Consider the following 15,727-nt stretch of genomic DNA (forward strand, 5'->3'; position numbering starts at 1 on the left):
ACTTTGAAAGAGGGATCGCCCTGTAACCTGTAGGAATCAACAACTTGTCACTAGATAAAAAGAAGGATACATGGAATGATGATGATGATATTCCTCAATGCTACAAGTTTCCAGGCTTTTGGTCATATTTCTCTAGACTGTCCTAATAAGGATACGTTGGAAGAAAAATGCATATATTGCAACTCTTGACTATTTTCCTGACGAGAACGATCAAAATTGTAAAACAGAATATTATGCCACCATTGCTGAAAACTAGAATCCCGATACATGGTCAACATTAGATACACATGATAAATTCAACTCTGAAATCTTTTCACAAAACTTTTTTGCCAAGGTAGAAAGATTCAGTTCTTGGAATCTGAACTTGAACAGATAAAATCTTTACTCAATCAAATAAGTTTAAGCTATCTAAGCGACAAGAAAGAGTTGAATAAGAGACTTGAAAAATCCGAACTTTCTCTCAATTTTGGAAAGAAATGTGTGTCTAAAGACTCTAAACTTATCAATAATCTTGATAGTTGTCATGATGAAATTAGGAAACTAAAACTAGTAAATTCCAATATGGGGAATGCATATGACTAGTCTTGTTAACCGGCCAGACATGTTTCTCACAGGTCAGGGAGTCTCTTAAGAAAAAAGTTAAGACTATATTCCTATAACTCATGGATATACCTCGACTGTGTTTTTTTCAACAAAAAAAAGGATTTATTGAATATTAGAGAAAAACTGCATCATTAGCCAGAGTTATAGAAAGAAAAGTCGGTCAGGATTTATTCCTCAACTGTGTTTGCATCTTGTTTTCCATGTAAACAATGGGCCCATAGAAGATATATTTATGTACATTGACAAAGTCACAAATTCAAAATTGTTGATGTGGAATATCTTTACGTCTCATAAATGGTGGGCCAGCCATATAACCTGCTTTTATACCTTTTTTTCTTTCCATAAACCTTAATTTTCTTTCTCCGATCACATTTTCTTTATCAACTACTCACTCCGTTCCTTTTTAATAGGCTGGTTTCTATAAATAATTGTTTCAAAAAAATAGGCTGGTTTCCTAATTGGGAAAGTCAAATGTTACTTTAATTTTTCGGACCACTTTTCTCTTAACTTCTTTGGATGACAAGTGTCGTGCGGACCATTTCACTTTACTTCTTTTGCTGACAAGTGTCATGGGGACCATTTCACTTCACTTCTTTTATTGACAAGTGTTATGAGTACCGCTTTCAATGATTAGTTCTCTTAATTTCCTTAAATTTTTCTAAAAACAAAACAAGCCTATTAAAAAGGAACGGAGGGAGTATTTTATAGACAAATCAATTCCCTTATTGATAATTCCTCTTAGTTCCTTGCTAGAAGTTCTGGCCTTGGCAAACACTTATCACCATATTATCTGAATCAATCCACTCGGTATCTTTAACTACTTGGTAATCAAGATTTAATGGAGGATGTTCCTCAAGCATCCTATCATATACACGAACAATGCCACCATGAGCAACAGCACAACCTCCGCCGGGACTTGCTCTAATTGCAGTACAATTACCTGTTGCTTGATCCCTAACTACAATCAAATTTGGAAAATTTGCAGCTTTGACATGATCAAGTCTACCATAATATTTGCCCACTAATTATGAGACTCGCTTAAAAAAGATTTGCCGCGGCCTTCACATAATCAATGACAGTCCAACCTGCCAAAGGTAGAAAGCTGGTTCCATCCCTGCTATTATGAATGATTGTCAACCGTTATTCATGGATTGAAGCACTTAACAAAGAAAATTTCTACTAAATCAGTGGCGCATACAACTATACAAGCACTTGACTGCATAAAGCTCAATAATCAAATAACAAGAATTTCTTAATAATCCAACAGGAATTACAGAAGAGCCAAGCCAGACATTAAATATACATGAAAAGTTGGTCTAAGTTAGTTTTTGCAATTTTGACCTCCCTCGTTTGCATCTGAAAAGTTGATTTCTGTAGTACTGTTGGTGGAGTGTTGAGTTTGCGGAGCGGTCGAAGTTTTTTGAGTCTCACTGAGAGAAGAAGCTGGATTTAAGGTGCGCGCACTATCTGCTTCAGGCGAAGTAAGAGAAGATGCAGCCTTGGTTAACGGGTTTTCTTCAGTGTCACCACCTCCATCATGGGTCACTTTCTCCTTCCCGACACCACCTCTTTCTGAATGCGCAGCCATTAAAGTAGACGGGGTTGTATGTGAAGCAACTGATGAACCACCTCCTTTCTTCATCTTTAACTGCAGTTTATGTAACAGAAATTCATTTCTTCACTATGTTAATCTTGTGTTCTAAAGTATGTCTTACATGTCTTAATGGCTCACGGTCAAAACTGAAACTGGGTTGATATTAGTGGGGGGAAAAGAAATTCATATATCATTCTAAATAATTCTAGCATAAATGTTATCAAACAACTAGCTTGAATTTTAGAGAACAGTGATAAACCAAGTACCTTTGCATTTTCTTCACAATGCTTTACCACGGCTAAAATGTTAGTGTAACTACCATGCACCAGCGTGTACGCCCACAAAAGAAGCTTCCTGGGGATGCTCAAATCAATTACATCAACTCCATCTGTCCCAGGTTTAAATGGTTCATCTGGTGCTAAGAGTGATGATAAAACTGTGTATAGGTTGATAGCCGGAGGAAGAGTTCCACACGAACTCTCCTTATAGAAGTTGTAAGCAGATCGAAGTAACGAATTAGCAGAATCAGTCGACTCCTCAGACACTTGCTTGATGACTATGCCCTTGATTTTGGATAACTCATGGCTCCACTTTGTTTCAAGATTCTTCAGATGTGCAGGATCCTCAAAGGATGAAGCCCACAACTCATTCTCCTGGAGATCAACACAAAGTAGTGGGCGATTTTCTGAACCTGGGCCCAACAACCTAGAAGTCAAGGTCCCACTCGAGACCTTAGAACGTGAAGACGTGATCATGGACAAGCTTAGAACAATGGAGCGGTACCACGCCACAGATGCATGTCTGCATACTTTAGCGCAGTTACTATTTGACAACTTTGGATTCTTAAAACGCTTCCTGATTTTCTCATTTATTGCTTCAAGCATATCTAACTTGCCATCTCTTTCCAATGACTGGATATACCGATGCAGATATCTGTGACAAGAGATGAACCATCTTAAGTAGATGTGTTAGCATGATAAAAGAAGATGAGAGCACCATGACCATCTAGCATATAAGGCTTGCATAAAGTTATCGGTTTCAATCGAAGTACCCAATTCAAGATCGGGCATCGGGATCAAGCCAAATGCGTCATATTCAGCACAGGATACATACACATAAATTATAAGAGAAGTGGATCCATGACTTACCCATAGAAGCTGCTCTCTGATAACTCTGGCCTCTTAATCTCGGGTAAACTGCTTATATCTGTCCACAAATTTCCTTGATCCATGAACAAGTTGAACAGTTTCTCAAGCCAATGCTCGGGAGAGCTGCTGACATCAGCAGAACCAAGGGTCTCAGCTTGATGTATGGATGAGACTAGAGATTGAATGTATCTACCTAGAGCTACTGGAACAAGATCTTCAAGGCATAAGCTGAACTGCAAAGAAATATTGCACTGTTCAAGTAAGACTCTCTATCTAGTCATAAATTAAGTAATAAATTGACAGAGTTTCAACTCATTTATTTACCCTCTTATCAGCACGAAGAGAAATGTAGGCCCGTTCAAGAGTTAAGATGTCACCACTCTCGTGTAGCAGTTTCAGATAGCATTGAGTATATTTGCGAATACATGTAATAAATTTCCTAGAACTTTCTGGCAAGTTAACTTCTAGGGCTTTCTTGTAACCAGTTAGACCTGGTGTTTTGCGCCTGAAACTCAAAGAAAGTACAGCAACATTAGACCTTATTGGTAGTACAGTGAAAAAAGTACTTTTGCAGCAATGTTATGTAAATCCCCACACGTACAATGATGAACTAGAAATGAATATACATGGAGGGAAAGAAATTTAAAGCTAGAAACCTTAAAGGTCCCATTTACACGAAAGGGAAAGTCCCCAAAATATAGAAAATTATTGAATTTTCTCGGAAAATAAAAGAAAAACTAGAGGAGATTTCATACCTTCCCTTTCTGACCATTCCATCTATCTCCCACATGTTAATTGTGAAGGAGGACCGTGATGACTTAAAACAAAAAGAAAGTTCATCCTTTGCCCTCTCTAAGTCCCCACTCTCACCCTTACGATACCATCCCTGAGCGAGTGTATATCTTGCCTTGTGAAAATGTTTGAGTTCCCCTTCGACACAAACTTCAATGGCTGAAAGACAATCACTATAAAGCATGTGCCAGGCTTCATCCAACTGAACCACGTTTGTTAGACCCTCAGGTTTTGTTTCATTACTGTTTCCTTCAAAATTTGGACTACCAGAAACAGTTTGATCAATCAAATTCATGGCAGTCTCCTTTGTAGATTGATTAAATGAATATGCCGCAACAACCTGAAGATTGAGAATGTCATTTATTAACAAACTCCTGAGGAAGTCGATGCAGACTGCAGAGTGGATCAAATTAGAAAGAGAAAATTCATCGAGAACTAACCTTGAGAACCTCCAAATTGTGCTTACCGCATGTATGTAGTAATTTCAAACGTGATGTGTGCATCCTGTAGAAAGGATCTACAGCAGATGGATTCAAACTGATAGCTTTTTCATAGTATGAAAATGCCTTCTCATATGGATATCCTAGCTTTACACAAAGCTTTCCCAGGTAGAATGCATGAGACCAGTCTGGCCTGCAGTTACGAAAGAAAGCCGAAATACACTGACATTTTAACATCAAAGTTCGAATAAAGAAGATTCATGAAAAATAAAACCTGGATCATTTTAATGAAAGAGAACAAGGGCACATGAATTACTTGTGCAAGAAAGCTTTCTCAAAATGGTTCATCGAATTTTGACAGAATGTTATCCATGATTCATCCTTGGAGGGTAGAACGGATCGTTGATCATAAATTGGTACAACATTTTGAATACCATCGTAGTAAACTAATGCCAACAACTCATGCATCTCACTCTGAATCCAAGTAAAATTTATCAATACGTTAATTAGAACTGAAAATTACAAAACATGACTAACTGAAATGAAGAAATAACTATTGAGCTGTCCACAAACCTGTTGGACTGGTGTCTTAGATAGTGCCAAACTCATTAGTAAACATCGGCGGCTTCTCCTTCGACTAGTTTCAACTCTTTGAGGTAGAGAAGTGTTTTTCCTCCATCCCACAACGTTTATGTGCTTACTTCCATCATTCAGCAACAGGTCCACCTCCTGATTGAATGAAAGGAAAGAAAAATCTAGCTAAATGTGATTTGAAATGTTCAAAACAAGATCAATATCCAAAACGTTTTAATTTCTTTTACCTCATCATAAATATTAGCAAGTTTCTGCCAACTCTCAAAGCGCAGCGGATTGTACAACAAATCGTATTTGAATAGGTTTGCATTTTGTTCAATAAACTCTTCCCCTTCCTTGGTGAGCACAAAACCTGGCCATTTATCAGTTGCACTCATTTCTTCAGCCTGGGCTAGAATATAATACAAGTTGCCATAAACTTCGGCATACGGCTCAGAGCTGCAACATAATTTTAACTCGTTAAACAACTCATAAATAACAAATTTTGAGCATTTAAATGTGTCTTGAAACCTAAACTAATTAAATCTAGTCTCAAATGGATTATTAAACATTTTTCATTGAAGACCAACATTCAATAAATTTAAATATCGAAGACGGAGTCTTATAGTAAACAAAAAACAAGAGGGATTGTAAAAGGATAGAGTAAAAGGTTGCACCTTCCTCCTATATATGTACTGCTTTGCTTGTGATTGACCCCCTTAGGAAATATTAATTTCATGACATGATCACGAAATCCATCATAACCAGCCTCTTCAATGAGTTTTTCTTCACACAAATCAGGATTATCAAAGAAGTTGCTTAGTGAATTTTCTCGTAACATTTCTTCTGGAGGTTGTGGGAAGTGCTTCCGTATAGACCTTAATACTTTTCGAACTTTCATCAAACCAGCTCTCTGCGGAAGATGCAACCATTAAGTTATCACAAATACAGGAGATTATTAATAACTCCGGGAATCAATAAAGGGAGATCATAAGAGTAAACAAATGTGTGTAGAACTCACAGAGGAAGCCTTTGCATATGGCAATAAATAGTGGAAAACATCTGCACACTGTTCTTTAGTCTGATAATCACCACGACTAGTATTTTTGTGTATAGCTAAGTCATCTTCACTCATTGAATCAGGTGATTTAAGATCTAAACCATATAAGCAGAAAAAGCTCTGGTCCAGAGCTTCTTCTATTCTTAATTCAATTTCCTCACTTTCAACATCATCATCATGGTTTTTATCTTTCCCTTCAACTCCAATAGTTCCATGTTCTACTCCTTCATCATTACTTGAATTAATGTGAGAAGAATCTCCTTCACAAGTCATTTCCTCTAGCTCTATCGCTTCCTTATTGGTGGACATCTGTTTATCTTCTTCAACTTCAACTACACTGGTTAACGTATCAGCTGAAGTATTTAAAATCGACTCACTTATAGCTGTTTTCAGATGGTTATTCTCCGCAGGACTCTTTTGTGATTGAGTTTCCAATGCTTTATTCGTAGAGTGCAAACTTGATTTCAGTTTCATATCTAAGGCCAAAAGATGTTTGATTGCTAGTTTAAGAAATGTTCCTTCCTCTCCTTCACTATCTTTACCAGCACAGCAAAGCCCATATTCAGCAAGCAATTCATGAACTGCCACAATAAGGTCAACCTGAAAAAGAAAAATGAAAACAAAGCCAGAAAGAAAATTAGATTAGTAAGTAACTCGAGGGTGCTTCTTTTAATGCACTATTCACTATTTTTTTTAACAAGAATTTTATGGGGAGACCCCCACATGCATAGAGAGCTAACCTGAGATTTACAAGGTACAGATTGGTTTAGGTGTTGAAGTCTGCAGAATGCATTTGCAGCATCCACAAACCAGTGACTCTCCAGTTGCTCCATTTGATCCACGGTTGCTAACTCAGAATATTTCTTACAAAGAAATGTGCTAATGATGTTACACATTACTGTTAGAAGCAAGGATTGAATATCGCCAACTATGCTAACAGAAACATTGACGCTCTCCTGGAATCATAAATTAAAATCTAATAAATTCAATTGACTAATATATAGACATGGGACTTAAGAAGTTTGACAGTTACTTTAAGCATATCAATAACATAAAGAACTTATACTTGAGAGATTCATTCGATTTGAAGCTCCACATCAAACCAAATGTAGAAAGTTAAGCTGACGCATGTACAAAATTGGTTTTATGCAAGATTCTAATAACTATGAGTTGTTACTTTCTCAAAAAAAAAGATGTTCAACTGATAGACATCAGATCTCATGGCTACAGTAAATTTAAATTACTGAAGAACAGTATTAACTTACCGAAGTTCCAGATTGATCAATAAAATTCTTCACTTGACAAGCACATCTTGATATTTCCTTAACTTCCTCTGCAACTAAGTTACTCCATTGCTTGCATACACTTTCGGCTGATTCGGATTCCAATCCTGAATGTGAGTTTAGATTGGGCTTGCCATGGAAAGTTTTATTTGTTGAAGTATATTCAGCCATGCCTGCTGCAACTGTCAGTACAAGCAGCTTCCTCCGGTGACAACTCAAATATACCTCGACGTTCATTGGTGTTTCCTTCTCGCTTGCCGTGATTAAAATGTCTAAGGCCAATAACTCAACTGATTTAACCTTCTCGCCTTCTTTGTAAGCATCAGGCAGAAAGTCCAGGTAAACGTCTCTAGAGGAGAGCAAGAGTGGAGCTAGAAAGTTTACACACTCTGTATACATTTCTTTCTCAACCATCTCACTAATGGTCGTCTTTAGTAAAGAATCAATTTTTAATAACTGAATTTCATGGGAAATTCTGTCAACAGTTAACTCACTAGTAAGCTTGCAATGAGGGAGACAAACAGAACCCAAACCACAATTTCTCAATATTGACAAGGATATATATAATGAGTCATAAGCTTTTTCCTGCTCACCAGCCAAAATTGATAAATGACCACTAAGCCAGAAAAAACGAATCCAGAGTGAGCTTTTACTAGATAAGTTAATATCATCCAAGTGAGTGCACGCCGTATCTTGTAACCCGTTACCATTTTCATTAGCAGAGATGCACCCAAGATTGGTTGAATTCATGCCAAGATCGCTCGTGGAAGTACTCATCCTTGACATATTATCGGAATTATATACACCACTCCAATCAAAAGAAGAATCCAAGCTTACAATTTCAATGATCTTACAGAGATTATAAGATGCATCAGACAAGAAATCTGCCGGCTTGGATTCGTTGGATGAAGATAACCCAAGATCATAGTACAGTTCAGCAAGAAAAAGGCTGCATTCAATGGTCCTATCTTGATCCCAGTTTCTTGTCAGCTTCTCCAACTCTAAGAACTTGACAAATACTTCCTGATGCGGAGGCATTAGATGTGCAATTTCCTCTAAAAGCAAGTGACCCATATGATATGCACCACAGTTGTTCGATGCTTCAGTCAAAAATCTCATAAGTTCATTATGTTCTGTATCTGATGAATCTGATAAACCAGTTGAACTATGATCTGCTACCACTGTCTCTGACCTACCTACAATAAAAGGCTCTAAAAACTGAACAACAACTTTTGCCAGATCCCTACTAGTAGAAAGGTCCATTTCTTCTTTCCCCGGTTTGCGACTTCTAAGCCTTTCAAGACGAGTACTTCGCCTTTCTTGAGTATGTTGTTCCTCATCGGTACATGCTTCCTTTTCTTTCGAGACATCTGCTTTTTCTGGGGTAACATCAATTTGAGACATGTTTTCTCCTTCTATGGATCCCAGGACAGTTTCTGCTCTGGTAGGCAACTTTATACTCAATCTAGTATCCATACCTCTTTCCAGTTTTGAATTGCCGCTGATATTTTCTGATGTTTGATGAGCTTGTGCTCCACTGCTTTCTTGTACGTCGGCGTTTCCGGAAAGAATCTTAGATCGTTTAGAACTCGGCTTTCCATTTACTTGATCATCTTGATTTAGTTCAACTTCGGGCCCAGGAACACTTTCACTTGCAGGGAGAATGACTCCCAAGATTGCTTCTGCAAGTGACGTCCAAGATGGATGTAGAAGGTTCAGTTCTATGCTCTTACAGGACTGTTTAACTGCAACATCCCCATTTATCATCTCATCTGTTGCTTTTCTCTTGTCCAGAAATTTTAGGCGCACATGCTTCGGTTCCAGCTTATCGATACCCTTTGGCGCAAAAGGAATTGGTTCTGAATCCTCGATGGTATTTTTGACATGCAAAGCACGAGAATGTGATGGCCAGTGTCTTAGAATCAACTCTGCTACAGATAGACAAGCAACCTCATCACGAATAGCGATTAGGACTTCCAATAATTTCTCCATGCAGTTCCCTAAATAAAAGACAAAGAGAAAATAGCATTAATAAATGACATGACCGTGCATGATGCATAAAGTTATGCAGGTATAATACAACTTAAGAAGCTACAAATATCCTTACAATTGTTGGGGCTGCAGTAAAGGCCTTGCTCAAACGCCCAACGTGATATACTTAACAAACCCATAGAGCATGATAGTGTTCCCAGTTGGTTCCAAACAACAGAGTCTTTCTTATCTATCTCTACAGCTTGAAGATAGCAATGTAGAGCATTCTCATAATGACTCGGACCTTGTTGAAGGAAAACATTGGCAAGATTCTTCAGTGTCAAGAACCTGAAAAAAGAATGCAAATAATATTGAGAAAATACAAAAAATGACATGACATTTCAATTGATTCCAAAGGAGAGCAAACTGCATACCTGAGTTGTAACATATGACCATCACTAGAACTACTTTCCACCTAAAGAAGACAAAAGCCATTCAGAAAACAGCAAAAACCAAATTAAAGAAAGAAAAAAGAACTTTCACCAATAATAACCAGTACTTGAAAGTAGCAACCTGAGCATTTGATATCAAAGGATCTTTTAAAACAGATTCTAAAAGTTCACGAGCTTTAGCATAATCTTTCGCTTGCAACTTGAGAAGTCCTTCATGATACGTTTGTGAAAGATGGAATTCCTAAAGTGATCAGAAGCAAAAGAAAAATAAATAAAAACCAACAACATATCAATCCACACACAACCTCAACAATGTAAAAAAAATTGGTCATCACAATAAAAGAAGGGCATTACCAGGATAAACCTCGGACCCAACAATCCATAAACAAAATTAGGGGAAGATAAACTTCAAAAATTACTTTCGAATTGCATAAGACCATTCAGTAGAACATTCCCCATTGAGTTACTGATTTTTTGACCTAATTTTCTAATTATATAACCCTAAAAGTCACGAAACCCTAATTGATCCATAAATTTTTACATTCATCACAAAAATTCAAATAAAAAATGAGAAAAGGAAGCTTGCCTGAGCTTCTTTAGTTGGAGCTAATGGTTCCCACTGAGCAGCAGAATCTGTATCATTGATAGCTGCTATAGCAAACTGAAAACAAACCAAACAAAATCAAAAAAAATTAAGAAAAAATCAGTGAAACTTGATTATTCTTTTTCAAATTTTTGGAGAGAAAAGGAGAGAATTAGACTTACCATTATCTGTTTTTATTAACAAGATTGAACTGATAGTTGTAGATTTTGGAGTTTTCGGAAGTGGGATTTTGGTTAGAGGAGTTGGGGTTTTTATGTACGAAGAAGTAGTGTAAAAATTTAGGCGGGGTCGATTCAGTTTCAAGAAAGAGAGAGGAGGGTTTTGTTTGTTCGTAAAAGGGGAAAAGAGGAGAAAAATATTCTTAGTTCGTGGAGTGTTGATTAAAACACCAGCATTTTAGTTTTCGGGCAGCCAATGTGGAGAGAGTCACAGTTGACACAGTAGATTGTCCCGAACTCTCTTTATCAACCAAACTCTGCTTCTGCTTTAGTTTTCGATTTTTGTTCTTCTCCGGAAATAGAAGTCAGAAGCAGAAATCAGAAGTAAATAACTTTGGTTTACAAAAAGTTACCTTTTCGATTTTTAGAAGTCGTTCTGAAATTCGACATCCAACCTGACTTTTGACTAGAAATCGAAAAACTACTTCTGATGTGATGTTCAAACAGGATAGCGCATTTGGATACAAGAAGTAGAAATGCTCCTGCTTTTGACAGAAGCAAAACTATCTTGCTTCACAAAAAGTTGAGTTTTCTGCTTTTAGAAATCGTTCTGAAATGATACTGCCAAACTGACTTCTGATTTTTTGACTTTCAGAAGAAAAAAGCAACTTCTGAGTGTACATCGCGTTGGATGAGTTACTTTTTGACTTTTAGAAGTCAAAAAGCAAGAAATCGGTTTGGATGTAGAATTTTAAAATGACTTCTAAAAACAAAATGGTTTTACTTCTAACTTCCACTTCTGGAGAAGAACAAAAATGAAAAAGAAAAGTAGAAATAGATTTGTATTCAAACGCGCTATTGGTACCCTATTAGGCTATTACAGACCCTCAATCTACCTCATGAGTAGCACAAAAATGAAAAAGAAAAAACTCACCCGTCCTTAATCAAAATCTGAACTTCGACCTAAAACTTAATCTTAATAAGTATTCTTTGTGACTGGAAATGTTGACGCTTGACTAAAACTTGTCTCTTTATCCAAAATATATACTTCAACCAAAAAATCATTTGTCTCAAAATCTAGATTGCGATTTATGGCACCAAAATTTTACATTGTGACCTTAATTATGCTCTTCGAAATAACCCTAAAAATGACATCGCTGACAAAATTCGAGAATATAGATTTACAGAATAAATAAAAATGTCACGTGATCGAAAAACACTAATATAAAATCTACAACGTGATGTAAAATTTGTCCGACGTCCCAAATTTGTCACACGTGTAGACAAATTTCGCTATGTTACCTAAAATCTGCAATAAGTAAATCCGTCTGATGCAAATGTTATACTGAAATTTTGATATGGATCATGCTTCAAAATATATCATACAGGGGATGATTTTTTCTTAGCAAGTAGTAACTCATTAAAATCCTCCATATGGCCTTAGTGATCCATAATTTGCCTCTTTTGTTTTTCAAGAATTACGAAGATACACACTAAAGATGAATAAAGTTACAAAATAGAGAACTACGAACAATAGTATTAAATATAACCTTGCATGTTATGTTTTCTATCTTAAACGACTTGAAAGCAACGATGGAAATGAAAACAAGTCAAGTTAGTATCACTATACCTCAAGTTGAAGGATGATGTCTTCATTGTAGTCGAGACGTCTTCACGATCTTCAGGTCTTCAATATAATACATGTATGTCTCAACATTCCTAGACTTTCTAGTCTAACCTAAACGAAGTTGACTCTAGTACATTCAATCAAGCAACTCTAATTGAGTTTTGATACTAAAATATGACAACCAAACTTGACATACCAACGCTTGGTGGGTTCAACCGACCAATGCTCTAACAATAAGTACGTACACTTGGTTTGTGTGAGATGTCGACATAATGGGTTATTTGAACATGTGATGAAATCTTATTTATTAATTGTTCAAAGATATTCCTTGATACTCTAGGAAAAATCCCAAACCTAAATGTTTGAGAATCTTTAGAGATTTTCAAATGTATATGCTTTTGTTTTATCGGCAAGAAAAGCATATTTCAGGAAAGAGTTACTACCCTCGTTTTTAAAAAAAAAAGAAGATAATATCACTTTTTCATTTTAGCCTAAAAATAGGCCAAATTGAAAAAGTGATAATACATCTTTTTTAAAAACAGAGGAAGTATTAGTTAGGTGCTAGCTAATATTGAGTGTCCTAGATGGATGTCAACTATACAGTTGGATATTGGTTGGAATTAGGCAAAACCGTATTTAAGTGCCTTAATGCATATCTTGAGAATATATTCGGTTATGGAGGTGTCCAAACTTCCTTGGTCTATAAACAGTGAAGTTTGTTCTTCTTACAAACTTATCCTAAGGCAGACACATCATTTCGTAGTCACTGTTGTAGCGGACTAATAGTATTCTCGTAATACTATCTTGGAGCCTAATTAGGCGAAATCTCTTATGTCCGCTAGTTTAAAACTTCTTTGGGATCAAGAGGCGTCGAGATAATACCGTTGACGGGACACTCGATTGCATTGTTATTTTAGTTTTCAGTTATTGATTTGATTGACTAACGGTTTTTTAACTCTTGATCGCACTTAGTTTAATTATTGTTGAGAGCTTTCTCTTCTAATATAAGGTCACTCAAACTAGATCAAGAGATACGTGGTAGTTAAGATAAACTCCTTTGTAACGTTTAGATCTTCTAAGATCTGGATTAAACAAGTTAACCAAATCATGTCAAACATAACTACCAGATTCGGATACTGAAGAGTACTACCAAATCATAGCTTGTCGATCTAATCTACGACTATCCAATCAATATCATCTATCAAAGATAAACGAGATCTAGTCGGATCCTAGTCGATCAAGTTTTTGCATGAATCAAATCACACAAAGACACGAAACCAATAAGAAAAATCTTTTTGTCTTTAAATCTTTAATAGTCTTCTGTACCTGCATAATACCGAACTTGATTCCAACTTATGATCGATCACACACAGAACGGGATGGATTCATTTTAGACAAAAAAGCATTTGTCAATCTCAACTTTTATATATATGATTAACTTACTGAGATAAAAGAGTGGTTACCAAACAGATTAGACATTTGATGTTTGGAAGATGATCAAAAGGGTTGAGTGCAAGTCCTCAGAGAGGCTTAAGGAACTTAAGATAGTGGAATTTATCTTAGGATTCATGTGTGTTGTCCAGATTGGTTGTAGACACGGGGATATTGAGGAAACTAAGTAATTATGGTTAGTTTACTTGGCATCAACTGTACGAAGTTGGTACTGGTCTTTGTATAGAGGCTTAATTCTGAGAGTTTGAAAACTGGACTAGGTCCCAGGGTTTTTCTGCATTTACGGTTTCCTTTTTAACAAAATCTTGTTATGTGCTTTTACTTTAATTTCTGTATTATAATTTGTGTAAGTTATAATTAAAGTAATTGCACTTGGACGTTAATCTCAAACACTTGGGTTGATCCTTATAGTTGTGTTCAGTCTCGAACTAGGCCTATATACCAAGTGTATACCTTGTGGTTTGCGATCTTCTTGATAGTCTCTGTTATATTAGATCACACAAGGTATCAGACTTATAGGTTGACATCGAAAATATTATGGTGTACATGGTACCCTCGTCATTTCACAATATCCAACTAATATACTAAAATCCTTCATGGATGACAACTTAATATTGGCTAGCATACAATTATACTTAACTAATATATCTTCCAATGATAAGTTTTACTTGCTGGAAAAATAAAACATATAAATTCTAAAATCTTAACAAAAAGATTCTCAAACATTTCAATTTGGGATCTCACCTTGAGTATCAAGGAATATCTTTGAACAATAAAGGATAAGATTTTAATTCATATTCAAATTATCACATTGTCTACATCTTGAACTTTCCTAAAGAGAAACCCTATATTCCGAAAATCACACAAACCTTATAAAATATGTGAAACCCAAAATATAACTTTACTATGGGGATCGGTCCTGTTATAGATCCCCAATAGGAATTGGACCACCAATCCCATTGATTCTTTTCAACTACGAAACAAGTTCCACATGTATACTTCCTTAAGCTCATGAAGTTAAACATAGTTTTCTAGGTACATAATCAATCCTTAGTTAATTACATAATCTAGTAACAAGTCACAAATATAGTGTCTATGTTGCAATTAAAAAGCTCAAAAGATAAGCTTTATACTTTGTAATTAAATATATAAAAGTTGTAATATAACTTGTATATTCTTTCTTGACACTTTTTGGTCATAATAAGATGATCAAGTATATAATACTAAAGTTTTATATAAATAACTTCCCATGTTATTTTTTCAATCTAAACGACTGGAAAATAACGTAGATAGAAATGGAAACAAGTCAAGTCTTGTATTACTAACCACGAGAAGAAGGACGATATGTTCGTCGATGTCGACACATCTTCAAATTCTCCAGGTTCTTCAGAGTAATACTTGTATGTCTCAACATTTCTAGACTTCCCGATCTAACCTAACGAAGTTGACTCTAGTAATCTAATCAAGCGACCTTGAGTTTTGGAACTCAAATATGACAACCAACGACCTTGACATACCAACGCTTGGCGGTTTTAACCGATAAATACTCTAACAATCTCCCTCTTTGCCATTTTAATGAAAAAAATCTAATACATATGGAGAATACAAGGATTAAAAGATCAAGATATTACATTACATAATAGTCTCTTTACTCATTCTTCATACGCTTGATTCCAAGTTACAACAACAAAATAACTTGTAGATATTAAAAAATACATGTCGTTATTGAAGCATTTGAATAACAAAAAGCTTTACTCCCTCTAAAATAAAGCTAGGTATATATTCAATCCAAACATATTTGTTATTCCTTTTTTGTAGTATGTAATACTGCACAACATGATGATATGTTTCTCCCCTTAGTCAATGCTTTACTCTTTAGTTAGATATATACTTTTCAGCACAAATATCATTTCTTAGTGATTATAAGTCACTGTATACTCCATATATATCTCTCCCTTTTTGTCAAAAAA

At 35.8% G+C, this 15,727-nt stretch overlaps 1 protein-coding gene across 1 annotated transcript; it reads right to left on the bottom strand.

Moving 5' to 3' along the window:
* Positions 1-1,754: 1,754 nt before the first annotated feature.
* LOC113348071 (calcineurin-binding protein 1-like) lies at positions 1,755-10,829 on the bottom strand. Its single transcript, XM_026591772.1, has 18 exons — positions 10,682-10,829; positions 10,503-10,577; positions 10,038-10,157; positions 9,899-9,939; positions 9,601-9,812; positions 7,476-9,493; positions 6,951-7,166; positions 6,172-6,810; positions 5,828-6,063; positions 5,399-5,609; positions 5,151-5,306; positions 4,894-5,051; positions 4,578-4,770; positions 4,101-4,477; positions 3,670-3,850; positions 3,346-3,578; positions 2,464-3,130; positions 1,755-2,251 (listed from the first exon to the last, which is right to left on the bottom strand). Exons 1-18 carry the CDS (start codon positions 10,682-10,684, stop codon positions 1,925-1,927), a joined length of 6,063 nt encoding a protein of 2,020 aa, XP_026447557.1. The 5' UTR covers positions 10,685-10,829; the 3' UTR covers positions 1,755-1,924.
* Positions 10,830-15,727: the final 4,898 nt, after the last annotated feature.

The sequence above is a fragment of the Papaver somniferum genome, chromosome 2, assembly GCF_003573695.1.
Source record: "Papaver somniferum cultivar HN1 chromosome 2, ASM357369v1, whole genome shotgun sequence".
NCBI classification, from domain to species: Eukaryota; Viridiplantae; Streptophyta; class Magnoliopsida; order Ranunculales; family Papaveraceae; genus Papaver; species Papaver somniferum.